This window comes from Monomorium pharaonis, chromosome 2, assembly GCF_013373865.1.
Source record: "Monomorium pharaonis isolate MP-MQ-018 chromosome 2, ASM1337386v2, whole genome shotgun sequence".
Taxonomy (NCBI): Eukaryota; Metazoa; Arthropoda; class Insecta; order Hymenoptera; family Formicidae; genus Monomorium; species Monomorium pharaonis.
Window position 1 is genome coordinate 23,778,562 of NC_050468.1, and position 21,997 is coordinate 23,800,558.

Genomic DNA, 21,997 nt, shown 5'->3' on the forward strand with positions numbered 1-21,997 from the left:
GTATTCGTTAGTTCATCAGCAATTGCTCCTATACAGGAAACTGTCACCAGCGTTCAATATTTCAATCATTCTGATGAAAATCCTAAGGAACATAAAAGCGCTCTCTCAGAAAGAGAGAACCTTTACGACGACATTTGTTTGACGTTTGCGGTGTCCGTAGTAACACTTGCTCCCATTACATGGAGAATTGCTCTGATAAGGGGAGTTCCCACCATTGATATAGCATCCTCGCGGGGTAGCGCGCATGCACCAGTTGAGAGAGGGGCAACAGCCACGCACGCAACACGTAAGTGTATTCGCAAATCCTCTCGCAAATCGATCGCGTGAACTCGGCTCGTTGCCCAAGTAAGACCTGCTTGTGCGTAATAACCCATATCTTATATCGAAAGGGTTTTTAATCAAGGCAAACGAATCAAGGAAAGAAAGATAATACATCTTGAGATGAGCAAACGACTGGAAACCGTAGCCACGATGACCTGCATGAAGATGCTGCTGATGCTCTTCAATTTCGTCTTCTGGGTAAGCCAAGACTCCTAAAAACCTCGACATCGCCTACGTAACACAATCACGGAACTCCTTATCACGCATCCTGATTCTACCCAACTGTTGCGCAAATTGATTATCGCATTATCATATGGATACCGGTTGAGTCTGATTATTTCATGAGAAAACACAATAATGACATATTGGCAATAGCTCTAACTCAAAATAAAATTGAATAACTAGAGAATGAATACCATGGTGGTAAATGTGCGGCGATGAACGTGACCTTGAACGTGATGTCTTTCCAGATAGTAAGAATCTCTAAAAGGCATTAATATTATTATGTTGCTAAAAATTCAGAATATATAAAGATCAAAGATATTTAAAAATACAATATTTTTAAACAATTACAGCATGTCACAAAATTATACATATATAATCATAAAAATATATAGATTGTTACGTCATATAATTTCCAACAATAAAAAAAAATATATATAACAATAAAAACTACTTTTATCATATGTGTGTGTTTTTAATTTAATGAGAGCTCTATAATTTGGGACAATCTGTACATTATTTCCATCTGTACATTATTGATCCTTGAACCTTTAAATCAGTTCAGAATTTTCAAGAGTATTAATTACGCGGTTTATCTGCAAGACCGCATGTTCGTAAATATGTTTGTGTACATACATACGACTGTTATCGCTTCTAACATTATTTCTGTGACCATTACTTCTGTCCGTCTAAAAAATGCGTACTTTAATCAAACTAATAATTATAAATAAGTTTTTTAACACTATTTGACTCTTAAGTTTGACATCCAATGCATTATTATAGCATTGCTTTAATAAAGAAGCTATATTGTCAACTTATTCATTTTAATTTTGTTAAGAATTTATTTTTGCAAACACAATGTTTTCATCATAATCAGTAGTACAAGTACAATTATTTGAATGCACATAGAGTACGTGCACTTTAGATGCACACGCGTTGTAACCGTTCAAGCTTATAAACACTATTTTTAACCACTTGTTTTGGTTTCTTATGCTTATAAGAGTTCATAATCTAACATTAAACAAAATCATTTGTTTTAATATGTTTATAATCGATTATAAACGCGACAAAATGATGAATAAAGAGAAATTAATGTCTGTTTCTTATTGTTTGCACATGCATTATTTTTATTGGAATTCTTTCATGATAATAAAAATTATGATTATTTTAAAATTAAAATCTTTTTAAGCACACATAATGTCCAGTAAGCAAGATATCATTAACACAACATTATTACAATAATATTTTATAATATGCAACATTTTTAAATACTTCTTAATGTAAGTACTTCTTAATGTTGTATACAACATTATGAAAAATACTTGAGTAGAACATTAAAAATAATATTTTTTAACTATAATTATAATGTTTAGGGATATTGAAGTAACAATTTAAAAACATTTATGAAATACTATAATGTTCACAAAATTCACCTAAAATCAATGTTTTAAAAAAATTATTTAATTTATTTGCTTACTGAGTATAAGCGTATTCTTTCTGCAATTTTTTAAACCAAAAATGTTTATCTGGAGTGATTTTTACATTTCAACAGCGAGGAAAGTCACAATAGTTTTCTTCATTAATCGAGAATTTATACCTTTTTTATTTTTCTTTAGTTATATGTATATTTATATTTATAATGTTCTCAAATACACTAATAAATTATAAAACAATCGACACTATACAGTATATAACTAATAATAAAATAATTTTTAATTGAGGTGTAAAAAACATTCCAAGTGTGTGCAAAAAAATAAAGGCTTGTTCTCGAGTTGAAGGGTTTGAAGACACTTTTGTCGAATTACTTTGCTATTAGTGCGTCATTTGACGTTTAGTTTTAATGTCGCTTGTGTATTTTACAGGCGTCTGGAGTGTTGATGCTATGCATCGGCATATGGATGCGCCTCCAGCTGCGGGATTACATGAACATGAGCGTGCAAGGCAGTGGGGCCGCTTTGCTAGCACTCGCGTGCTTAGGCGCGGTGTTGACCGTCGCTGCGGTTCTCGCCTGTTGCTGCACCGCGCGGGGTCATCCTGCTCTACTCTATTTGGTAGGCATTCAGGATCTATTTCAAAATTTTTGCGCGACGAGAGAGATTTGCAGTGCGAAAACTCAGGATATACGTGATGCATTTCGTAGTAGCATAGCTGTATCTATATATATCGCCCATTCATCAGAAACAAGTGATATAAGTCGAAACGTTTAGGAAAGATATGAAAGGTTTAGGAGAGAGGAAAAAAAATGGCGTAATTCAAAATTAATTATTTACGGCGGTATTAAACGTAAGTTAAGTTACTTAGAGCTAATCACAAATTATTGGTTTCTAGTTCTCTCTAAAGTAATATGTTATAGTATTAATGTTATTATTATGTGTTATGCTAGGCTCTATACAAAACTATTCCTTGTGATTTGTGCCATTTTTCTTGTTTTTACTTTTTTCACGTGTTGTTTTTTTTCCAATTTAATTTATATCTCTTATCTGTGATGGTTAAAGGTATATTTAGAATAACGTAATCCGCATACAAAACAAAATTCAATCAATTTCGGCTTGTGTCACCTTTCTTGTGGATGAACGATACTCTTATGGAAAAATACTATTGGACTTGCAAAAAAATTATTGAAATTAATGGTGAACAATATTGGGGAAGCAAATGGTTTTCTAATAATTTTTAATAGTTTTTTCGCGAGTCCAATAGTATTTTTCTATAAGGGTACGTACACACATTACGTAAGATTATTATAAATAGAATTTTATCGTGAATCATAGATCGTGAATTAAAGTGGGCTTTAGGTCCCTCAAGAACGGAAGGATGAAGTTACAAGTCGATATTCGATACGATATCATTACATAAAGGAGCAGCGTAACTGCTCAAAACCAAGAAAAACGTCATGGCACAATTTTTCGCAATATGTGTTATATTAAGATAATTGAAAAAATACATCGTTAAATTTCTTCAGAGTTTATACATTTTCTTCACAAATTATAATATAGAATAAGAACTCTTTAAAATCTTAAAATATTTCAAATTTCACATATGTAAAAAAATAGAAAATTCTATGAAAGATGTAGATTTTTTCGGCATTTTTTTTGAAGTGTTCTAATCCATATACAAAATCTAAAACATATTCTAAAATTTCTGAATAAAAGTTTAGTTTTGTGAAATATTATAGATATTAACTGAAGTTCGTATGAAAATTATTTCTAAAATTTGTAACTTTGCAATAGATATCTTGAAAAGTAAAGGAAATTAGAAGTAGAAATTTCCCATAACTTATTAACAAGAAATGTATGAGAAGAAATAAACATGAAATAAACTTTCTTCTCAGATCTGCTTGAGAAATCAAGGTTAATTAATAATTTAATTAAATCAGGTTTGCAACTTGATTACTTGATTACTTTGGATGTGATTGGGTCGCCTTTATCAGGGAATTTAGCACAAATCGTTTCCTACTCGTATGAACGATTTAGAACAAAAAAAATTGTAACAAAAAATTAATTCTTTTCTTCTCATTTATGAAGTACGGCGCGTTCCTGGCTGTTGTGGCGTTGCTAGAACTTGGCGCGGGCGCGTCTGTTTATGCTTACCGCGCGAGTTTGAACGAGGGATTCGATCAAGGCTTGAACGAGAGCATGGCAGCTTACGGGCAAGACAACTCCAAGAGCAGTCACATCGATACTATGCAATCGACTGTGAGTATCTCCGCGTGATGTTCCAATCACGTTCGTTTGCCCCGATTGTTCTGTCAATTGAACATCGATTATCCAACCTGATTGGAAGTTAGATGATCACATTTCAATGTACGAGAGAACCGAATAAGACAGAGATATATAGAAACCTGCTCATTTTGCTTCCCTCGATAATGCGTACAGTACTTGAAAAATTTAATTAATTGCTTACAGTTGCACTGCTGTGGCAATCGCGGGTATGCCGATTGGCTCACTCTGGAACCACCAAAGGATATTCCTTTGTCCTGCTGCAAGGTGCCTCAGGATAAGTGCGAACCGCGGAACCTAGAAGACATTTATACTGAGGTATAACAGTACATTTTTTTAACTTCTATTCATTTAAAGTCTTGCAAGATGGCTTTTTTGTTTTGATCAGGGTACATAAAATGCAAGATAAGCAAACAATTAACATGTTGACTGTCATGATGATCATTTGTAATCGGTGCTTGACCGATGAATGAATTTTATTCATTGTCTTGGTGATCACTGATGACCGATAAAATTTTGTAAAACGTTTGTAAAATAATATTGCAATAAATGCTATTTATTATAATATCATATAAAATTTTAATTGATAAATAGCTAAATAAGAATGTAAAGTAAAAAGTATGCAATTCAATACACTATACTTGAGGATGTAGTTTTAATTAATCATTATGCAATATATATCTTATTATCATTTATATATTTACGGAGATTTTTTATTTAGTTGCGCTAATTTTTTAAGCATTTTTCAAGGACTTTTTTAAGAAAAATATGTAAACATTTTTTAAAATTATTTTTCGTTTTTTATTTGTTATTTATTATTTGAAGACTGATTTTCTATTTTTTTAAGTAAAATAAACAATTTAATATTAGATTAATTTAACATTATTTGCATGGTTTATCAGACCATTGGTGATTTTAGATATCCTATGGAACTAAAATTAAAAATTCAATTAAAATACTTGTGGCTATTGTCGAAAATAGAATTTCTTGTTTCGCCTAATAAACAAATGGCATTTGTTTAAAAAACAAATTTAATTTTTATTCTATTATTTTGTTTTTGAGTCCTCCCAAAGTATAAAAAATTACATTATCAAGATAATTCTGATTCCAATGATAATCGCAAAGTATTCTGTCTGTTACAAGATCCAGAATTATAGTCTTCGATGAATCGATGTAGAGATCAAATGGATCTAACGTTAAAAAATTATTACTCATATTTTTTTATTAAAAGAGCAAAGTAATCTTCAAACAATAAGAAGAAACAAAAGTAATTTAAAAAAATATTCATTTAAAAAAAATTTTTTTTTATCTAAAATTCAGCATAACAAAGTAGAAAACTCTCTTAATGAAAATTCTACAATGACATACATAACAAGAAATACAAAATTTGTTAAAAAGTTAGCAGACAACGTGTTAATTGCTATATCAACAATTATGAGAATTGACAGTCAATCCATACATTATAATTCATAGAAGTTATAAAAGAAATAAACGCAAGAGAGAAATTAAAAGAAGAGTTATTAGTAAAAAAAAAAACTAATTGAAAATGAGAATTAATCTACATTATTTTTCAATATTCTTTTCGATTTTTGTTTTTCTGGTTTCTACAATTTTTTAATAATTCCTCTCTTCAGGGATGCTACAATCGTGTACTGGACTTCATAAATAGCAACATCGGTGTTGTGGCTGGTACGGCGATCGGTGTAGCCTTTTTCCCATTAGTCGGCATCTTCCTAGCATGCTGCCTAGCCAGTAATATCAATAAGGCCGAGTACGAGCAGGTTGCTTAGACAAGGTATTTGCGCAAATAGCAACGACGATCTTACAATTCGCATCGCTATAACTACAACGGCGAACAACACGATTTAATGACAACACGGAAATGATTGAGACAAGCGCGCATTTTATCACTTTGGTTTTAACTGTCGACATTTGCAGATAAGAATTGAATAAAAACTCATAATATGAGGTCTATTTGTGTAATATAAAATGGATATGGATCTTATATACCAATTAAATTATACAAAGTTACGTTAATCTTGCATTAAGCTCTTTAATTTTTACTTAAATGCTCGGTTAATTGAAATACACACTCTTATATTCTGACAATTCTACAATTCATTTTAATTCAAAATTAATATAAATCAATAATGTTATATCGTAATGTTATGCCGAGTTATATTTACTTGATACCGTTACAGATGTAATAACACACTTGGAATTTATATAAAGATTAATCTTTAAAATTAATGATATACATCTATTAAATATATATACACAGATCTTAATATACCATTTAAGATCTTCTAAATAAAGTTCTGTTAATATCAAGTTATCAACAAATTCTGTTACGTCAACAACAAATTAATAGATATTAACAGAAAAATAATGCCCGATTTCTTCATGTCCAGTTATCTTGCGGTTAAAATTATCCAGGAGATAAACTACCAGATCCACGTACGTAATTGGTTAAACTTGAGATTTATCCTCCGGATAACTTTATCAGGAAGTGAAGAAATCGGGCATAAGGAACGTACTATTTTGGATTAATATAGTTTCATTTGTTTGTATTTTTCATTTCAAGATATGGTAATGAAGAAAATGTACAAATTAATTTATGAAAACTTTTGTAAAGTTAAGGAAGATATGACAATTATATAAATTATTGTATAAATGAAGACATTCATTTCCATGAAAGAGTTAAATAATGTTGTAGAATGCGAACGCATAATTAGCATTTTTATCGACATTGAAAATATAACTTAATTACCGCTATCTTCAAAAATATTCAATATTTAAATTGTACGGCGTAAAAAATGAATAAATATTTCGATTTAAATATCAAGATCTAAAATTTGGTGAAAATCAAATATACTCATGAAGATAGAAAATATACATACGAAGATAGAACAAAATACAAGAGTATGTCAGTAGTATGGGTTATTATTTTTATTAATAGAATCACCACGCGAAGAATAGTTTGTAGTAGAGTTCATTTCACGAATGACTGCTTATGACAACGATAGTATGAAAGGTAAAACAAACTTCTATGTTTTTTAATACTATCCTATGAATCCCCTTAGATGTACTAACGACTTCTTGAATCTTAAGGCAGAAGTACAGACTTCTGCATAACGCAAAATGCACAAGAGAATTAATAATCAGTCTTTATTTCTATTCTGGGAAGGGAAATAGACGATTCTGATTGATTTATTCTTTTATGCGTCATGCATTATGCGTTATCCAAAAGTCGGTGCTGCGGCCCTTAGTCTTAACGTATTCCACGAATTTAAAATCTTTCATTCTTAAATCTTCCAAATATTTTTCGATGTATTATTAAAATGTATTCTCAAAAATTCTATATGTTCTATGTATTATGTAAAATCAATATATTTATCTTCTACAACATTCGCCTTCAAATATTCACGATTCAATGTGCATTAAAAATCTTGTGACTGTTTTTATTTGGGGGGGGGGGTCCCACTTGCCTACAATTCCAATTACCTACAGTTTTGTTTGCACACAAATTTAGCAGAGTTGCTCGATTGCCTACATTCCCGATTGCCTACAATCTCGATTGCCTACAGTTTCGTTTGCACACACGAAATTATTAACCCTCAATCCCTACCGTGTTTTTCGACACCCTCTATCCTTACCTATGGGTCGTTTTCGTCTTCGCTCTTATAACTATATAAATAATGGTTTAAAAAATCTGAAAAAAATCATGTATACTCTTCAAACATTTCTCTTTAAAAAACTATCATTATATTATCCCTCTCTCCCAAATTTAATATGTATTTTTTAATAAATAATGAGAAAAATCGGTAAAAAATTTAATTTTAAAAAAAATATATAGTGATGGTAAAAATAAAAAAAAATTTTTTTAATCAGTTTCTAGAAGGAAAAAAGTTCCTCTTTACGAAAAAAAAGTCTGATCAACGAAGAATGAAAACAGATATCAAATTTCAGCGTATAAAAATTGGTATTTTTTGAGGATAAATAGTGTTGTAAAATAAGGAACATTAATAAATCTACAATTTTTTTTCTGCTTAAAGTTTTAACAAATTATTATTTAATACATAGTAAAAATACAAAATTATGTTATAAAAATAGAAAAAGGACAGAGTTTAAAAGCAGTCGCGACAGCAATTTAAACGATGATCATCGCAAACGGGTTTGTTGCATCGAGCACAACATTGGTTTTATCATTTTTATATAAACAATAAAAACATCTTTTTTTTTTAAATTTATTAGTTAATGTCCAATCTTCCCAATATTTGCCGAATGCTAAATTTTATTGGTCTGCTTAAAGTATTTTGGATTTCTAACCTGCATTGTACATGTTCAACTTAAAATATATATATAATTATGTTCTAAAATGCATGTACGTGTCCAAAAATACTTAATTATTAAAAAAAAAATTTTTTTTTTAAGTTATTTTTACTCACGTAATCCCTATCTACGGGTCGAAAACGTCCTATTTGAATTTTACCTGGCTGGCGTTTGGAATAGAACAAACGGACCGGGCTGGCCTTTTGCATTAAAAACTCTTCTCCTCCAAAGTTTTTTTTAGTACAACTTTGATGGCGCTAGCATTACGGTTGTACGAGAAATTAAGAATAGTAGTTTTAAGCAGGACGAAAACGACCTATAGGGAGGGACTGAGGGTTAAATAATATTATGTGTGCAATCCTACTCTTGTACCTTAATTATTTTCATATGTGCAAACAAAGCTGCAGGCAATCGAGATTGTAAGCAATCGGGAATGTAAGCATCGAGCAGTTCTGCTAAATTGTGTACAAATGAAGCTGTAGGCAATTGGGATTGTAGGCAAGTGAAGCCCTCTCTTTTTATTTCATATAAATTTGACGATTTTATTTCGATTAAGTAATATTTACAATCAGTGCAAAATATTCAATAAAAATAAAATTCTCTTTCGATAAATAAAATTTTTATCATATCGAGTTATTATATCAAACAAAATAATGAAGCAAGAAAATTATCACACAAAACAGTATGTAAAGTGTTGCTTTATACGTTTTATTAAATATAATCTTGGAATTAAGTTATATAATTTATTTAATTTAATTATAACTTTCTTGCTGTAAAATTAAAAAATAAATGTATATATAATTAAAAAAAATAAATGTAACAGATGCAACTTATGAGCGTATTTACGATCTTCTTAAATAAATAATGAAATATAAATATATTATTTATTTAGTGAGAAGAAATATTATATTCTTCGGAAAAAACTACGTAAAGGTTACCAATACTGATATATTACTTTTTGTTTTTGGATATTTCTTAAAGCCAAAAATAAAACTGTAAAAAACTGTTAATGTAAACTAAAAAGTGTCAAATAACAGTTTTATAATACTCAGTTAATGCATGCGTCGTATAATTTTGTAACAATTTTTTTTGCAATATAATTAAAAATAAATGTCTGAAAAATTGAGTCTCAAACATAACATAGGAGACTGCAATGGTAGAATTCAGACACGTAATAGAGAAGTTAATTATAAAATAAATTGGAGAAATAACTCGGTGATAGAACAATTTAAAAACGACAATCGGTAAGACAATTTAATAAAAAATTTTTTATAATTATTTTCTGTATATTAAACAACAAAATTCATAAAATAAAAAAACAAGAATTGAACATTTTAAAAATAAAATCAATTAAAAATTAAAAAATAAAAATACACAATTTAAGAAATTTTTTTAAATATGTTTTTGATAAATATATTTAAAAAATATTTAAGGAATAAATAATTTATTGGGAATGAAATTATGTTATGAAAAAACCAGATCTCACTTTCATGATCTCAGTAACAGAAAAATGTAGCGATTTACGTGATAATTTTATGTTTCATACTGCATTATACGAAAAATGTCAAGTTGTAGTCATTTTACAATACATGTAAAATTATTTAATATTATTAAAATTATTATTGTTTAAACTATGCAGCTTGCAAAAGAAAATCGTATAAACATTTTTATTTCGTTTCTGAAGAATTTATTTATGATTTATTATCATTAAATCATAAATAAATTATGAATTTTATTTTTTGAGTAAATTTTATCTAAATAAACCATATTTTTTTTATTATTAACTCTCACAACTTTAGAATTTGACATTGTTGTCACAACGGATAGGATATGCCCAAACAGTTTTTATTTATTTATATTTCCAAGTCCAATTTTAACTCTTCGTATACTGCATATTTATTTTTCAACCTTCGCATACACATTGAGTTGTTGCCACTTATGGCAATTTTCAAACAACTATATCTTTTAAAATATTTATACTACAATTCTGAAAAAATTCATGGATTAACTTTAATATTAATAGAAAATATTTATATTTTTGGTATTAAAAATTAAGAAATTTTATATTTAAAAAATTATTATACTTTGCGATTTAAAAAAATTTTTTAGTTTTTGAATTTTTATCTATTTATCACGGTGCTACTAAAAGGTACAGAGCGTTGAATTTTTAGGGATCAAAAAATTATGGGTGGTAACCAGTGTGTATATGAAGGGTTAAATATTAAATAGTTAAAATTTATTTAAATATATTTTATAATCGTAAATACAAAATATAAAAAATTAATATCTTAAAATATTGTAAATGTATAGCTTTCAAAAATATTTATAAAAAAATATAAAAATATTTTTGAACAAATCAACTTTTTTGAAAAATTATGCCATACCCATTATGACAACTGATCGAAGATTAATACAATATTTAGTTTTCAAGAAATAAAGAAATTAAGAGGCCTATGTCAGTATTGGCGACCTTCTTTCATGATACTATAAATAAATTCCCTCCGGCGAAACAATTAATTAATTTGTCTACACATTTTCTTTTCATTGCAATCAAACTGTTCTTATTGGAGAATAATAATTCAACTTATAACCCTATGATTTATTTAGCGCTTACAGTGCACTTGTGAGTATCGTAAGATCTTGTTTAATATTTAGTAAACAACAAAATGCTTAAGCGCTTAAAATGTGTAATAAAACGTTTTGATGAAAAGATCTTAATTCAAATAAATAAACGACAGAAATTTATCATTTGTACACAATAACTGAATAATTGAAATAAAAACATTCCAAACAATAAAAAATTTAAAAACAATTTAAAGAGCTTACGTGTATTAAGCACTATAAGCATCGCATTTCATTTTTGTTGTTTATCAAATATTAAACAAGGACAAATTGCTTATAAGAAAAAAAAGCTCGAAAAAAATCAAAAAATTTAAGAAGTCCATTAATCCGCATTTATCATATCTTTAAAACTTTTCTAATTTTTAAATTCATTGAATAATTCAAAAATCTAATAAGTTTAAAAAATTAAAAAAATTTTTAAATTTAGATAGTTTAACAAATATTTACATTTTTATTTTATATCGTGTTTATTTTAGACTTTTTATCAAACTTTGTTAATCTTACCTTTATATAATACTTATATCCCTTTATTACTTATCAATCGACATTGATTCCAACAAAATATGTGATCATAATATTAATTATCGAATAAAGAATTGATTTTATTGCTAAAATCGCTAACAATTATCCCATAAAATTTTTATAATTATTTTTTACACAAAGTAATTGTTGCGGAAGTTTTACATTTTGTACAAGCGATTAATACATATAATTATGTATTACACTATTATCATGTTTCTACATATGACCTTTATCAAAGTTGAACTATTATATAATAGTCATTAACATTGTGGGAAGAACTATATACATATTATATTATATTGTATATTATAAGGATTTCATATATGTAAAATACAAACAGAAAATATTTTACAAAACATATACATATATATCTGTGTGTGTGCACATAATAGACGTGCGCGCGCGCGCACACACACACACACGCACAGTATATGCATGTATATATACATATACATTCATTAATTTATTATAAAAATATAAATTATACTTATGTATACAAAGTGAGACACTTAACTTGATCATTTTAAACATTTTCTATTTTTATCAGATTTTTATTTTAAAAAATTAGAGTTTATGCTGAAATTACTTTGACAAATTTTTATTATTCTATGTTATATAACTAGATATTATAATTCAGTATCATTGTAATAATTTTATGATATGATATTAATAAAAATATCAAATAAGATTTAATAAATATAAACAAGTTAATTGTCCAACTTTTATTCTATAACCGTGTTATAAAGAGTATATTACAGAATAAAAATAATTTATAAATTAATTGACACTTATAATACATAAAAAAGGTCTAAGAGCTCATACAGAACAAGATATTCTATGAAAATCCTAGAATATTTTATGAACATTCTAGATATTCATAGAATATTCTAGGATGTTCATAGAATATCTTGTGCTGTATGGGAAGTTACTTACAAATTGTTCTTAAATCTATATGCGATGTCAAGGCTGTGTCGAGGATGTGTTACGTGTCATGCAAATCCGTAGCCGAATCGGTATTTGATTGTTTACAATGTTACGGCTTTTATGTATGTTTATTGTATATCGCAGAACATGTGCATCTTACACAAGTTCTGATAAGCCTTAAATAAAAGTCAATGAAACATTGATTTCAGACTAATATAAATAAATCTTTATGTTTAAGGAAAACAAGCAGTATTTTTTAAGATACTTTTTATTTATTTTTATTTTTTATTTAATTCGTTACGTTATATGTACTCAAACTTTAATCTAATATAGTTTTTTCTTTATTACTTCGATTATTTTATAAAAGATTTATATTTCCTTTAGTATATGTTTATGTTAATAAATTTAAATTTATTATCAATATTTTATAATATATATTAAAATTAATTAAAAGACACCAACCTGGGCCAGAATTCAACACAAAATACAAGATCTCATAAATTCCATAATCCCATATATATCTAATCTATACTAATCCCATATATATCTAGTCCGACTTTTCTCTTTTATTTATGGTTATAGATAATAAATGATTTGCACTTAATGATTAAATACAAAAAATATTACAATGAATCATCCTCTCATATATTTTTTAAAATCATACTTTTTTTAAGATATAAAAATTTTTTTATTACAAGGATAAGAAATTCTTTAAAAGGTTTTTAAAATTGATCAATTATAACATTGAGCGAATTGCCCTCCCACTCTTTTCTCTCGATCATCAGGATAAAAAGTATTTAAAGACAATTACAATCCAATAGAGCTCAGTATCAAAGCTTCTAACTTTGATAATGCAAATTACAATGTTTACAAAATGTCGGCGTAACGCTGTACCAGGACGTGGCATGTATGCGGAAGCTCTTTCTATTGGGAGTAAGAATAAGAGAATTCATACAAAGAATATTTTTAATATCATAAAAACGATTTATATATCATATACAGTACAATATTTTTTTATGATTCAATTTGTGTATGCATCCACTAGGAGCGCGGATCTGAGAATTATTTATATATACATCTTTAAAGATAAATTATATGTAATAATTATGTATAAGATATTTTGAATAAATCCATTTTTATCAGATTAATATGTTTCTCTATAAAAGGAACATCTCTCTTAACGTATACAATTATTCTGTAATTATTATAAATTTTATTTCTTGCGGGGTTTTTCATGCATATAGTTGAAGTTAAAAAAACATTTTAATTTTTTTATTATTTCAATAATAATACCAATATGAAAAAGTCAACAATGAGTAAATACGTATTATAAATAAAGTAATAGTTCATTCACTAATAAATAAATAATAAGTTTCGATTGTATTAAGTTTTCATTGGCGTAAATAAAGATAAAAATAAGTTTTGTAGTTTTATAGATCTTTCATCATTTCTATATTCTTTGCAAATTGAGTTTCCATAAATTTAATTCTTTTGTTATTCTCCCTACATTTTTTATTTGATTATACAGAATGAGAATATATCTTATGCCATGTAAGATAGAAAAAATAAGTGAACAGAAAGTACTACGGGCGAATCGTCAGATTTACCTAAAAATATTAAACAGACATTCATACATTAAATACTTCATTTTATCTGCATATAATTACTTTTTTCCTGTTAAAAGTCACTTTAGTGTATTCATCAGACTTTTAAATTTTTTAACTAAATTTTTTTTAGTTTTCCTCAACCTATAATAACGGAATTTTAAGAGGTAGACTTGCTTAGACCACAAACAAATTACCGAAAAGACAGTTTCGGAAAACAAAATAAAATTTTAAACTTTGCCTGCTTAATATTTTTATTTAAATACAATTTTAACTGAATAAAATTATACAATTTTATCTGAATAAAATAATTTTAAATCTTATTTGTAAAATTAAAAAAGATTCTCTTACTAAAATTAAAAACAACATTTGCAAAAGTTGCAAATGTAATCAACCTTTTCTGCTTACGAGCAAACAATATGCCTATATATTAAACATTACATCCATGTCTCTTCTTTATGTCTTCTGCAAATAATACATTGCAACATGCATTTGACATCTTCTTTAACTGGAACAACTTCACCAGATGGAAGTTCACAAGTTTATAAAAAATAAAACATAATCTTTTTCATAAACATTAGCGATATTCTATAGTTTTCTTTTCTTCTAAGTTTCTTCATATGTTCTTTCTTTTGATAAGATAAAATTCTTTGTCAATTTATTCTCTGTAAATGTAATTATTTCCTGATATAAAGAATCTGCCTGTAAGAATTGCTGCTGTTTGTAAAGGTTTATAACCTCGAATAAACTTTTTTTATTTACTTTATAGAACTGGTTACATTTCTTTAGGCAATATAGAAATTATCATTGCACTTTGTTCTGTATCTTACTATCTTTAAAGTAACCAATTTGCACTAAATCATCTTCTATTTATTGATAATGATGTTGTTTTATCATAGAAATAGTTATCTCTTTTGTAGATAACATAGAGTCATCTACTTTAAAAATTCTTCTTCTATTGAAGTGGTTGTGATAAAATCTCTGTGCAAATCAACATGAGAATTGAATGGATAAATTCCAGTTACTTTAAAACCATTAGCAGCAATTAGACCTGTTTGACATTGAAGATAGGCTTTTCCTAAAATTTCAGCTATGTTATGCTGTTCCACTGATCTTTTAGTCTCACAGTGCCAAATACGAACATATTCATTATAATATTGTTTAAGTGGCCCCATAAATGTACAGTCCAAAGGCTGCATCTTGTATAATAAAGCATAAGGTGGTACACTCAAAATAGTAACATAATTTTTGTATGCCATATCAATTACATTTAAATGTCTTATATAAGTATATTGACCATTTAAAATTAAAAGTACAGGAGATTCTTTTGTAGGATTTGTCTTTTTGATAAAATGTTCGAACCACTCTACAAATAAATGAGTTTGAACTTTTCCAGATGGGTGACATCTACCAATAAAGCTAGCAGGTGCACCCTTCATTAAAATATCTGTCATATTTTTACAGGGAAATATTAACATCGGTGGAATAAATGTTCCTCCTGCACTCATGGAACAAATCACTGTTACAAGAGATCTTCTTTCAGCAGAAGTAAGCGAATCTACCTGTAATTATGAAATAACTGTTATAAAAGATTTTACAGAAATAAAAAAATATAGTAAGAACTTACTTGCTTTTTCCTTTTCAGACATATTACATGTGGAGTTTTTTTATGTACTATGTAGAAACTAGCTTCATCTACGTTAAATATACGATCAGCGTCATAGTTATGTTCTTTATACATATTTTCCAACATTTTATAAAATTCAAGCATAGATTCTTTGTTAACTATTGACTCTGATGTATGATGAATACTTGGTTTAAAAATATCTAAGTTTGAATGTCTTCTTATAAAACGATCAAACCAGACTCTACCAGCTTCGTTGTTTTGTCCAAAACAATTTAATTCATTTTTTGCGGCTATTTGGTAAGCCATCCTCCTCACATCATTACTTGTTAAAGCAAAAAATCGATTTTTCATCATCAATAGATAATTTACTAATTGTGCTTCCATTTCTGGAGGCATTATTGGTTTTCGTCCTATCTTTATATTTACACATTCTTCTGATGATAAATCTGTCGCAACCAATCTCCGAAGAGTACTTCTGGGAACTTCAAATAAATTTGCTGCTTTTGTATAGCCTAATTTTTTTGTTCTTACACAGTCGATTGCTTGTTGCATAAGTTCTGCATCCCACGTCTTCCTTTCTTTTTTATTTGAAGTAAGTTGCTGTCTTCGCATCTATCAAATAAAATAATAATATAATACATATTGCAATGTAAAATATTACTACATAATTATAGAAAATTTATTTCAATAGGCTTTATTAACAAAATACTATACTATTGTTTAACTTTGAATAATTCGAAATGTAAGTAAAAACAAATAAAATATTAAATAACAAACATAACACACTCAAGCGTGTTTATGTAAGAATAAATCAAAATTTAAGAAAAGTGAAAAAGGATTTATAATTAAATGCTAAAATATACTTCAAGAAAAATAATTGTTATCTTGATTAATAAACAATGAAGTTCTTAGGTTTCACAGATCCATAGGTGTCTACGTAAGGTATCAAAAATATAAGTGTCTACCTAGGGTAAAGTTAAATGCAAACACTGAAAAAATTGAACTCAGTATATCTTGAAAATATTTCAAAACGTTTGAAGTAAAAATATATTATAAGAAATGTTAACCATTGCATATTGGCATTTTACTGTCACTGCGTATGGGCAGATCGGTAAAATTGTTTTTCCATAAAAAATCATTAAATAAAAATTAAATTTAAATTACCATCTAATAGCGGAGATATTAAGAAAAATCATTATATCTATAAAGATCATAATATCATCTCTGTTTTTACCAAATATTTTTCATTTTTCATTTTTCATTATTCAATTGTAATTATTATAATTATATATATGTATATGCATGTATGTATATATGTATACAATGAATGTATAATCTTATGTGCTTTATTATGTTCAAATAAATGATAAACTTGCTATTATAAAGAATTTATTTATTAATAATTCCGTTTTTTTATTTTACTTTAAATAAAATTTAAAATTAAGAATTTCTAGTGTGTCACAAAAACCAATAAAAATGTCAACAATGTTTATAAATAGTTTCAATGTAATCCAATAATATTAACATACCTTATTTAATGTTTTATTCTTTATATTTTCAGTTTTTGGTGAATTTTTAGAATTTTCATATAATCCATTGAATTGATCTTCGTCTACACATTTTAACGATTGGTTCGAAATTGACATATCCTGCGTATCAATCACATTATGGTAATATTTAATTATTACAGTAGCAGTTAATTGTTAAGAGATTAAAAATTATGGCACACAAAAGAAATTTAAGCAATAAAACTTAAAATGATAAACAAATTAGCCGATTACAATAAAAAACTTAGATAACGGATAATAATAAATCCAAATTGTTGATTTCTTTAGGTCTTTCTGCTTAAATTTTTTGTACACCCTATAACCTTAATTATATGTATAGGTATCATTCAATTACTAAATCAACTATATACCTACTAATTAGATAATTTCTAAGTAAAATTATCTTATTCATTTAAAAATCCAATCGCATGTATCTTTTTTGAATTAGGGAACTCTTCATACAACCATACAATTATAAGAGATGTTCTCAAACAAGAGACAGTTATTTCTTATTTTAGAAGCCATACCATTAAAATAATAATATAACTTAGATTGATATTTCATTTCGAATATAAATTTATAGGTATAAATTTCGTCTATTATAATTTTATGTTGTAGCTTAGAAATGTTTTGTTTATATTTCTTTTTTACATGTCTCATAATGTATGCGGTATTAAACATAAAATCAAAACATAAAAAACTTAAACATTTTAAAAATAACAGTAATGTAAGAACTAACAAATAAAAATAAACAATTTATTTGAAATAAATTTATGTTATGGAAAAAACAAACCACATATCTATGATTTATTCTCGGATATAACAAATAAATGCATCAATTTAATAATTTACATTCCACGATAATTTTATGTTTCACACTGTATTACAAAAAAAAATTATGGAAGAGAAAATTATAAACAAAAGTTAGAAAGCTACTTGTAAAATTTTACTGTATTATCAATAATATATTCACTATTGTCTAACTATGTAACTTGCAAAAAAAATCATGTAAATTTTATTCTTGGTTTTAAAAAAAATTTCAGATTTTATAGCGAAAAACGACTCATCGAATCGACGTCAATTCGGCGTCAAAAATGTTTATTAACTGATTAAAATACTCGTCAATTTTAAATTTGTTACAAGTTTCGATAATTTTTGGATTAATTTCAATTTCAGTAATTTTTGACTGACTTCCATTGACTTTATAATCAACTTTTAAGAACTTTTTTTAAATTACATTAAACAACAGTAAGTACAATATATTCAAATATTTACTGTAGTTTTTTCTTTTTTATAATAGTTTTTTATACAGTTTCGTGTGAAAACGCGCGTGTGTGTATATGTGTGCTGTGTATGTGTTATGCTATATTATTATCATCAATATATTTTATTATTTAATAAATCATTGAGTCAACGCAAAATCAAGAGGCACAGTAGTGCCACAGTATAACCAGTAGTGGCACTCAGCGAAAAAATGCGTGGTCGCGCAGATCACGCTGCGCTTTTTTGTTTTGGACAATCCCCAATCAAATTTAAAACGTCAGGAACGTATGTACACTGCGCTTCAATGATTCGTTCCATTTCCCTACCGAGTTTACATAGGATATGTAACATATCCTATATAAACTCGTTAGGAGAATGGAACGAATCATTGACGCGTAGTGTGCATATATACGTGTACACACGTGCCCAGACAATTTATAAGATTATTTTAAAAAATGGGTTGTAAGTGCAGTGTTAAATGCAATAAGAATACTGGTAATTCACAATGCAGTTTTTTTCGTTATCCCAAAAATATTGAAAAGTAAGTTTTCGTAATTTCGAAACTAGGTTGATGAGGCATTATCATTACTTTCTCTATTCAGTCCTGAATTTTAATGGTGGATGGTCACGTGGACCTCCACGCGGAGATCAAAGGTGCCGACACGGAGTGCCACTACTGGGGCTCAATTCTGTACCGCCTACCGACAAGTATCGGTGTCGTTGCGCAAATATTTTATATGGCAAAAAACCTGCGCAACGACACCGATAGTTGTCGGTATGCGGTACTGATACGGTATAGAATTGGGGCCCTGGTTATACTGTGGCTCAACCAGCATATATCACTAAGTATAATCGTCTGTTATGTGCTTTATAATATACTCTTTACAAATCCTTCACAGAAGATATAAAAATATATCAAATTATAGAATCAACCTATGTACTTAAATTATGATATTCCGACTAGTTGCTTATTTTATACATACAACTTATTAAATAACAAAATAATATATGATACAATAAATGTATCGTTTGACAAATTCGGTTATACGCAATTTTCACTCTATCTATAAAAAATATACATTCTGGCAATTTTCTACTTACCAAAATTCGAACGACCAATTACTAATTTTGCAATAAAATACGAAGAACGCAGGCATGTATACAAAAATAGATCCATTCTTAAAAGCTAGCATATACTAGCGTAACCAGTATAAGTCTATTTTCTAAAAAGAAGTCCTAGCATTCACTGGCTCTGCTTCATAAACTTATACCATATACAAAAAGTTTATTCATATTTTTCGCAACTAAAACTCTTTTTTTATCTCTTAATTGCTCGACATTTTCAACATATTCATTTCATATTAAATCTTACAAATATGTACAGAAAATGCATATACAAAGCGTATAAAGAAGCAATGCCAACTAGATAAAAAAGGAATTTGAATAAAATACGTAATGTATACAAATTCTTTTCTTATGTTCGACATGATTTTGAAGCTAATGCAGATTCCATTTCCAAAAGAAGTCCCATCAGCGTAACCAATGTGGATTCTATCTTCTAAAGAAAATAGTTCCAGTACTCACTTTTGCATTCATAAGACCATACCACATACAAAAAAAAACTATTTTGTTTTCGCATTCAATTAAAGCTCCTTTTTCAAGCTCCTTAATTACTTGATGTTACTTTTTCAATATGTTTATTTTATTGTAATACTTTAAATATGTACAAAAAGTATAAATATATTACTTTACAGAAAATACTAATTGTAACACACTAAGTGCAAGATTCATATCTACTTCTTTTGTCTTTTTTCATATGTTTCGTCGTCTTGTTTTCGCCACGGAGCATGAACTAACCATGTTTTCATAGCTTCTTCGGCTTCAAAAAGCAATGTTTCGTCAAATTTGAATAATAATGAACCTGAAATAGACATCTTAGATCATAAACTAGATGTTCTTCACAATTATGTTGACATTTGTTTATTTCTTTTCAGTAAATTAAATAATATTTAGCAATTATAAAATATTAAAACATATATATAAAATATTGCATGTATGAATAACTCTTACCTCGTATTACATCCCACATTTTCGTTGTATAAAATGCAGTTTTTGTATTTTGCCCTTTAAAACTCATTGTCGATGCCATGAAGTTTGTTAGAAGTTTTTTAGCAATATTTACAGTAGATTTAGCTACACTTTTGGATGTGATAAAAAAATTGAAATAATTACACTAGAAAAAGGTAATATAAGATTAAAAATAAATTTTAATAATAAGTTTTATGTCATTAATTGATCAAATTGTTCTTATCATTTCTTATTCAAATAGAAATATTGATAATCAATTTTTAAAAAATACTATAATAATATTGAGATTACTTACAGTATTTGTTAGATTGCAATCATTTTCTAAAAATGTTTCTAATTTCTTCAATTCATTTTGTTTTAATAGGCAAACTTGAAAAATTTGTAGGTTTTTAACTTTTCGTTCGGAAGAAGAAATCTGTTGAGCCTTTCTAGATTCGTGATAACTGTATCAATTTTCTTTCTGTATTTATTTCTTCTAATCGAATAAATATTGTCTCAAAATTCTGTTCCATTTTTTATTTATTCTGTTCCATTTTGTCTTTATCAATATAATAAGAAAGATATAAAAACAATTAATAAATGTATGTTTATATGTTAATTCTTATTTTCACTGAACATTTTTCTTGACATTATATTAATAAATTTCACAAGAGAACTTACCATCTTGATTTTCAAAAGATTTATTGTTTGATAAACTTGAAAGGACACATTTGTAATATTTAGAATTGGACTTAATAATTGGACTCAAGCTTCTTGGTTGTGAAAAAGAATCTTGAAAAAGGGGTAGAAATGTACAATACATTGTATATAATACAATAAATATAGTATCTGTATATTTAGTCTCACGTTTCTTACTATTTAGGGTTTCCTTTCCTCTGCCATATTTCAAATCGATATTTGTATCTTCCGAAGACAAAACAGAGTTTTCTGGTTCATTATTTTCCACCAAAGACGAATCAGAGTTTTACGAAGAACTACTTTTTTTAACCAATATTGTATCTTTTGTACATGATTTGTTACAAAACATGATTCTGTTATGGTTGGACTCTTGTGCTATAGGTGTACAATTAACGTTGTTTGTATTCTTCATCTCTCGTATTTTTTTTAGTTTTTCAATAATATTGCTATTGGGACAAGTCTAAACGAATAACATTTTCAAGAATATTAAAATTTTACAACTTACAATAATTTCTTTAAATCAATGTTGAT

The 21,997-nt window shown here is 27.4% G+C and overlaps 2 protein-coding genes across 14 annotated transcripts in view; one reads left to right on the forward strand and one right to left on the reverse strand.

Annotated features, from left to right (window-relative positions):
• Positions 1-295: 295 nt before the first annotated feature.
• LOC105839301 (tetraspanin-7) lies at positions 296-16,129 on the forward strand. 4 transcript variants are annotated; one of them, XR_004962149.1, is made up of 7 exons: positions 296-519; positions 2,406-2,594; positions 4,065-4,235; positions 4,446-4,577; positions 5,894-6,054; positions 15,728-15,811; positions 15,909-16,129. XR_004962149.1 is itself a non-coding variant. In XM_036282696.1 (6 exons), exons 1-5 carry the CDS (start codon positions 442-444, stop codon positions 6,047-6,049), a joined length of 726 nt encoding a protein of 241 aa, XP_036138589.1. In that variant the 5' UTR covers positions 296-441; the 3' UTR covers positions 6,050-6,054; positions 15,728-15,885. The 4 variants fall into 4 exon arrangements, 3 of the variants coding, with proteins under 3 accessions (XP_036138589.1, XP_028050359.1, XP_012540961.1); XM_036282696.1 differs by lacking the exon at positions 15,909-16,129 and having other exon boundaries at positions 15,728-15,885; XM_028194558.2 differs by lacking the exons at positions 15,728-15,811; positions 15,909-16,129 and adding an exon at positions 7,219-12,862.
• LOC105836987 overlaps positions 11,791-21,997 on the reverse strand; it is a 31,406-nt gene continuing 21,199 nt past the window's right edge. For 4 of the 10 annotated variants that reach the window (XM_036282689.1, XM_036282691.1, XM_036282690.1 and 1 more), the window contains 3 exons: positions 17,420-17,539; positions 15,891-16,502; positions 11,791-15,825 (listed from right to left, as the gene is read on the reverse strand). In XM_036282689.1, coding sequence (XP_036138582.1) covers positions 15,199-15,825; positions 15,891-16,502; positions 17,420-17,539 — 1,359 coding nt within the window. In that variant the 3' untranslated portion in view covers positions 11,791-15,198. Of the gene's footprint in view, positions 15,826-15,890; positions 16,503-17,419; positions 17,540-21,448; positions 21,560-21,643; positions 21,927-21,997 lie in introns of those variants that run through there. The other 6 variants (XR_004962148.1, XR_004962145.1, XR_004962146.1 and 3 more) reach the window with 3 other exon arrangements.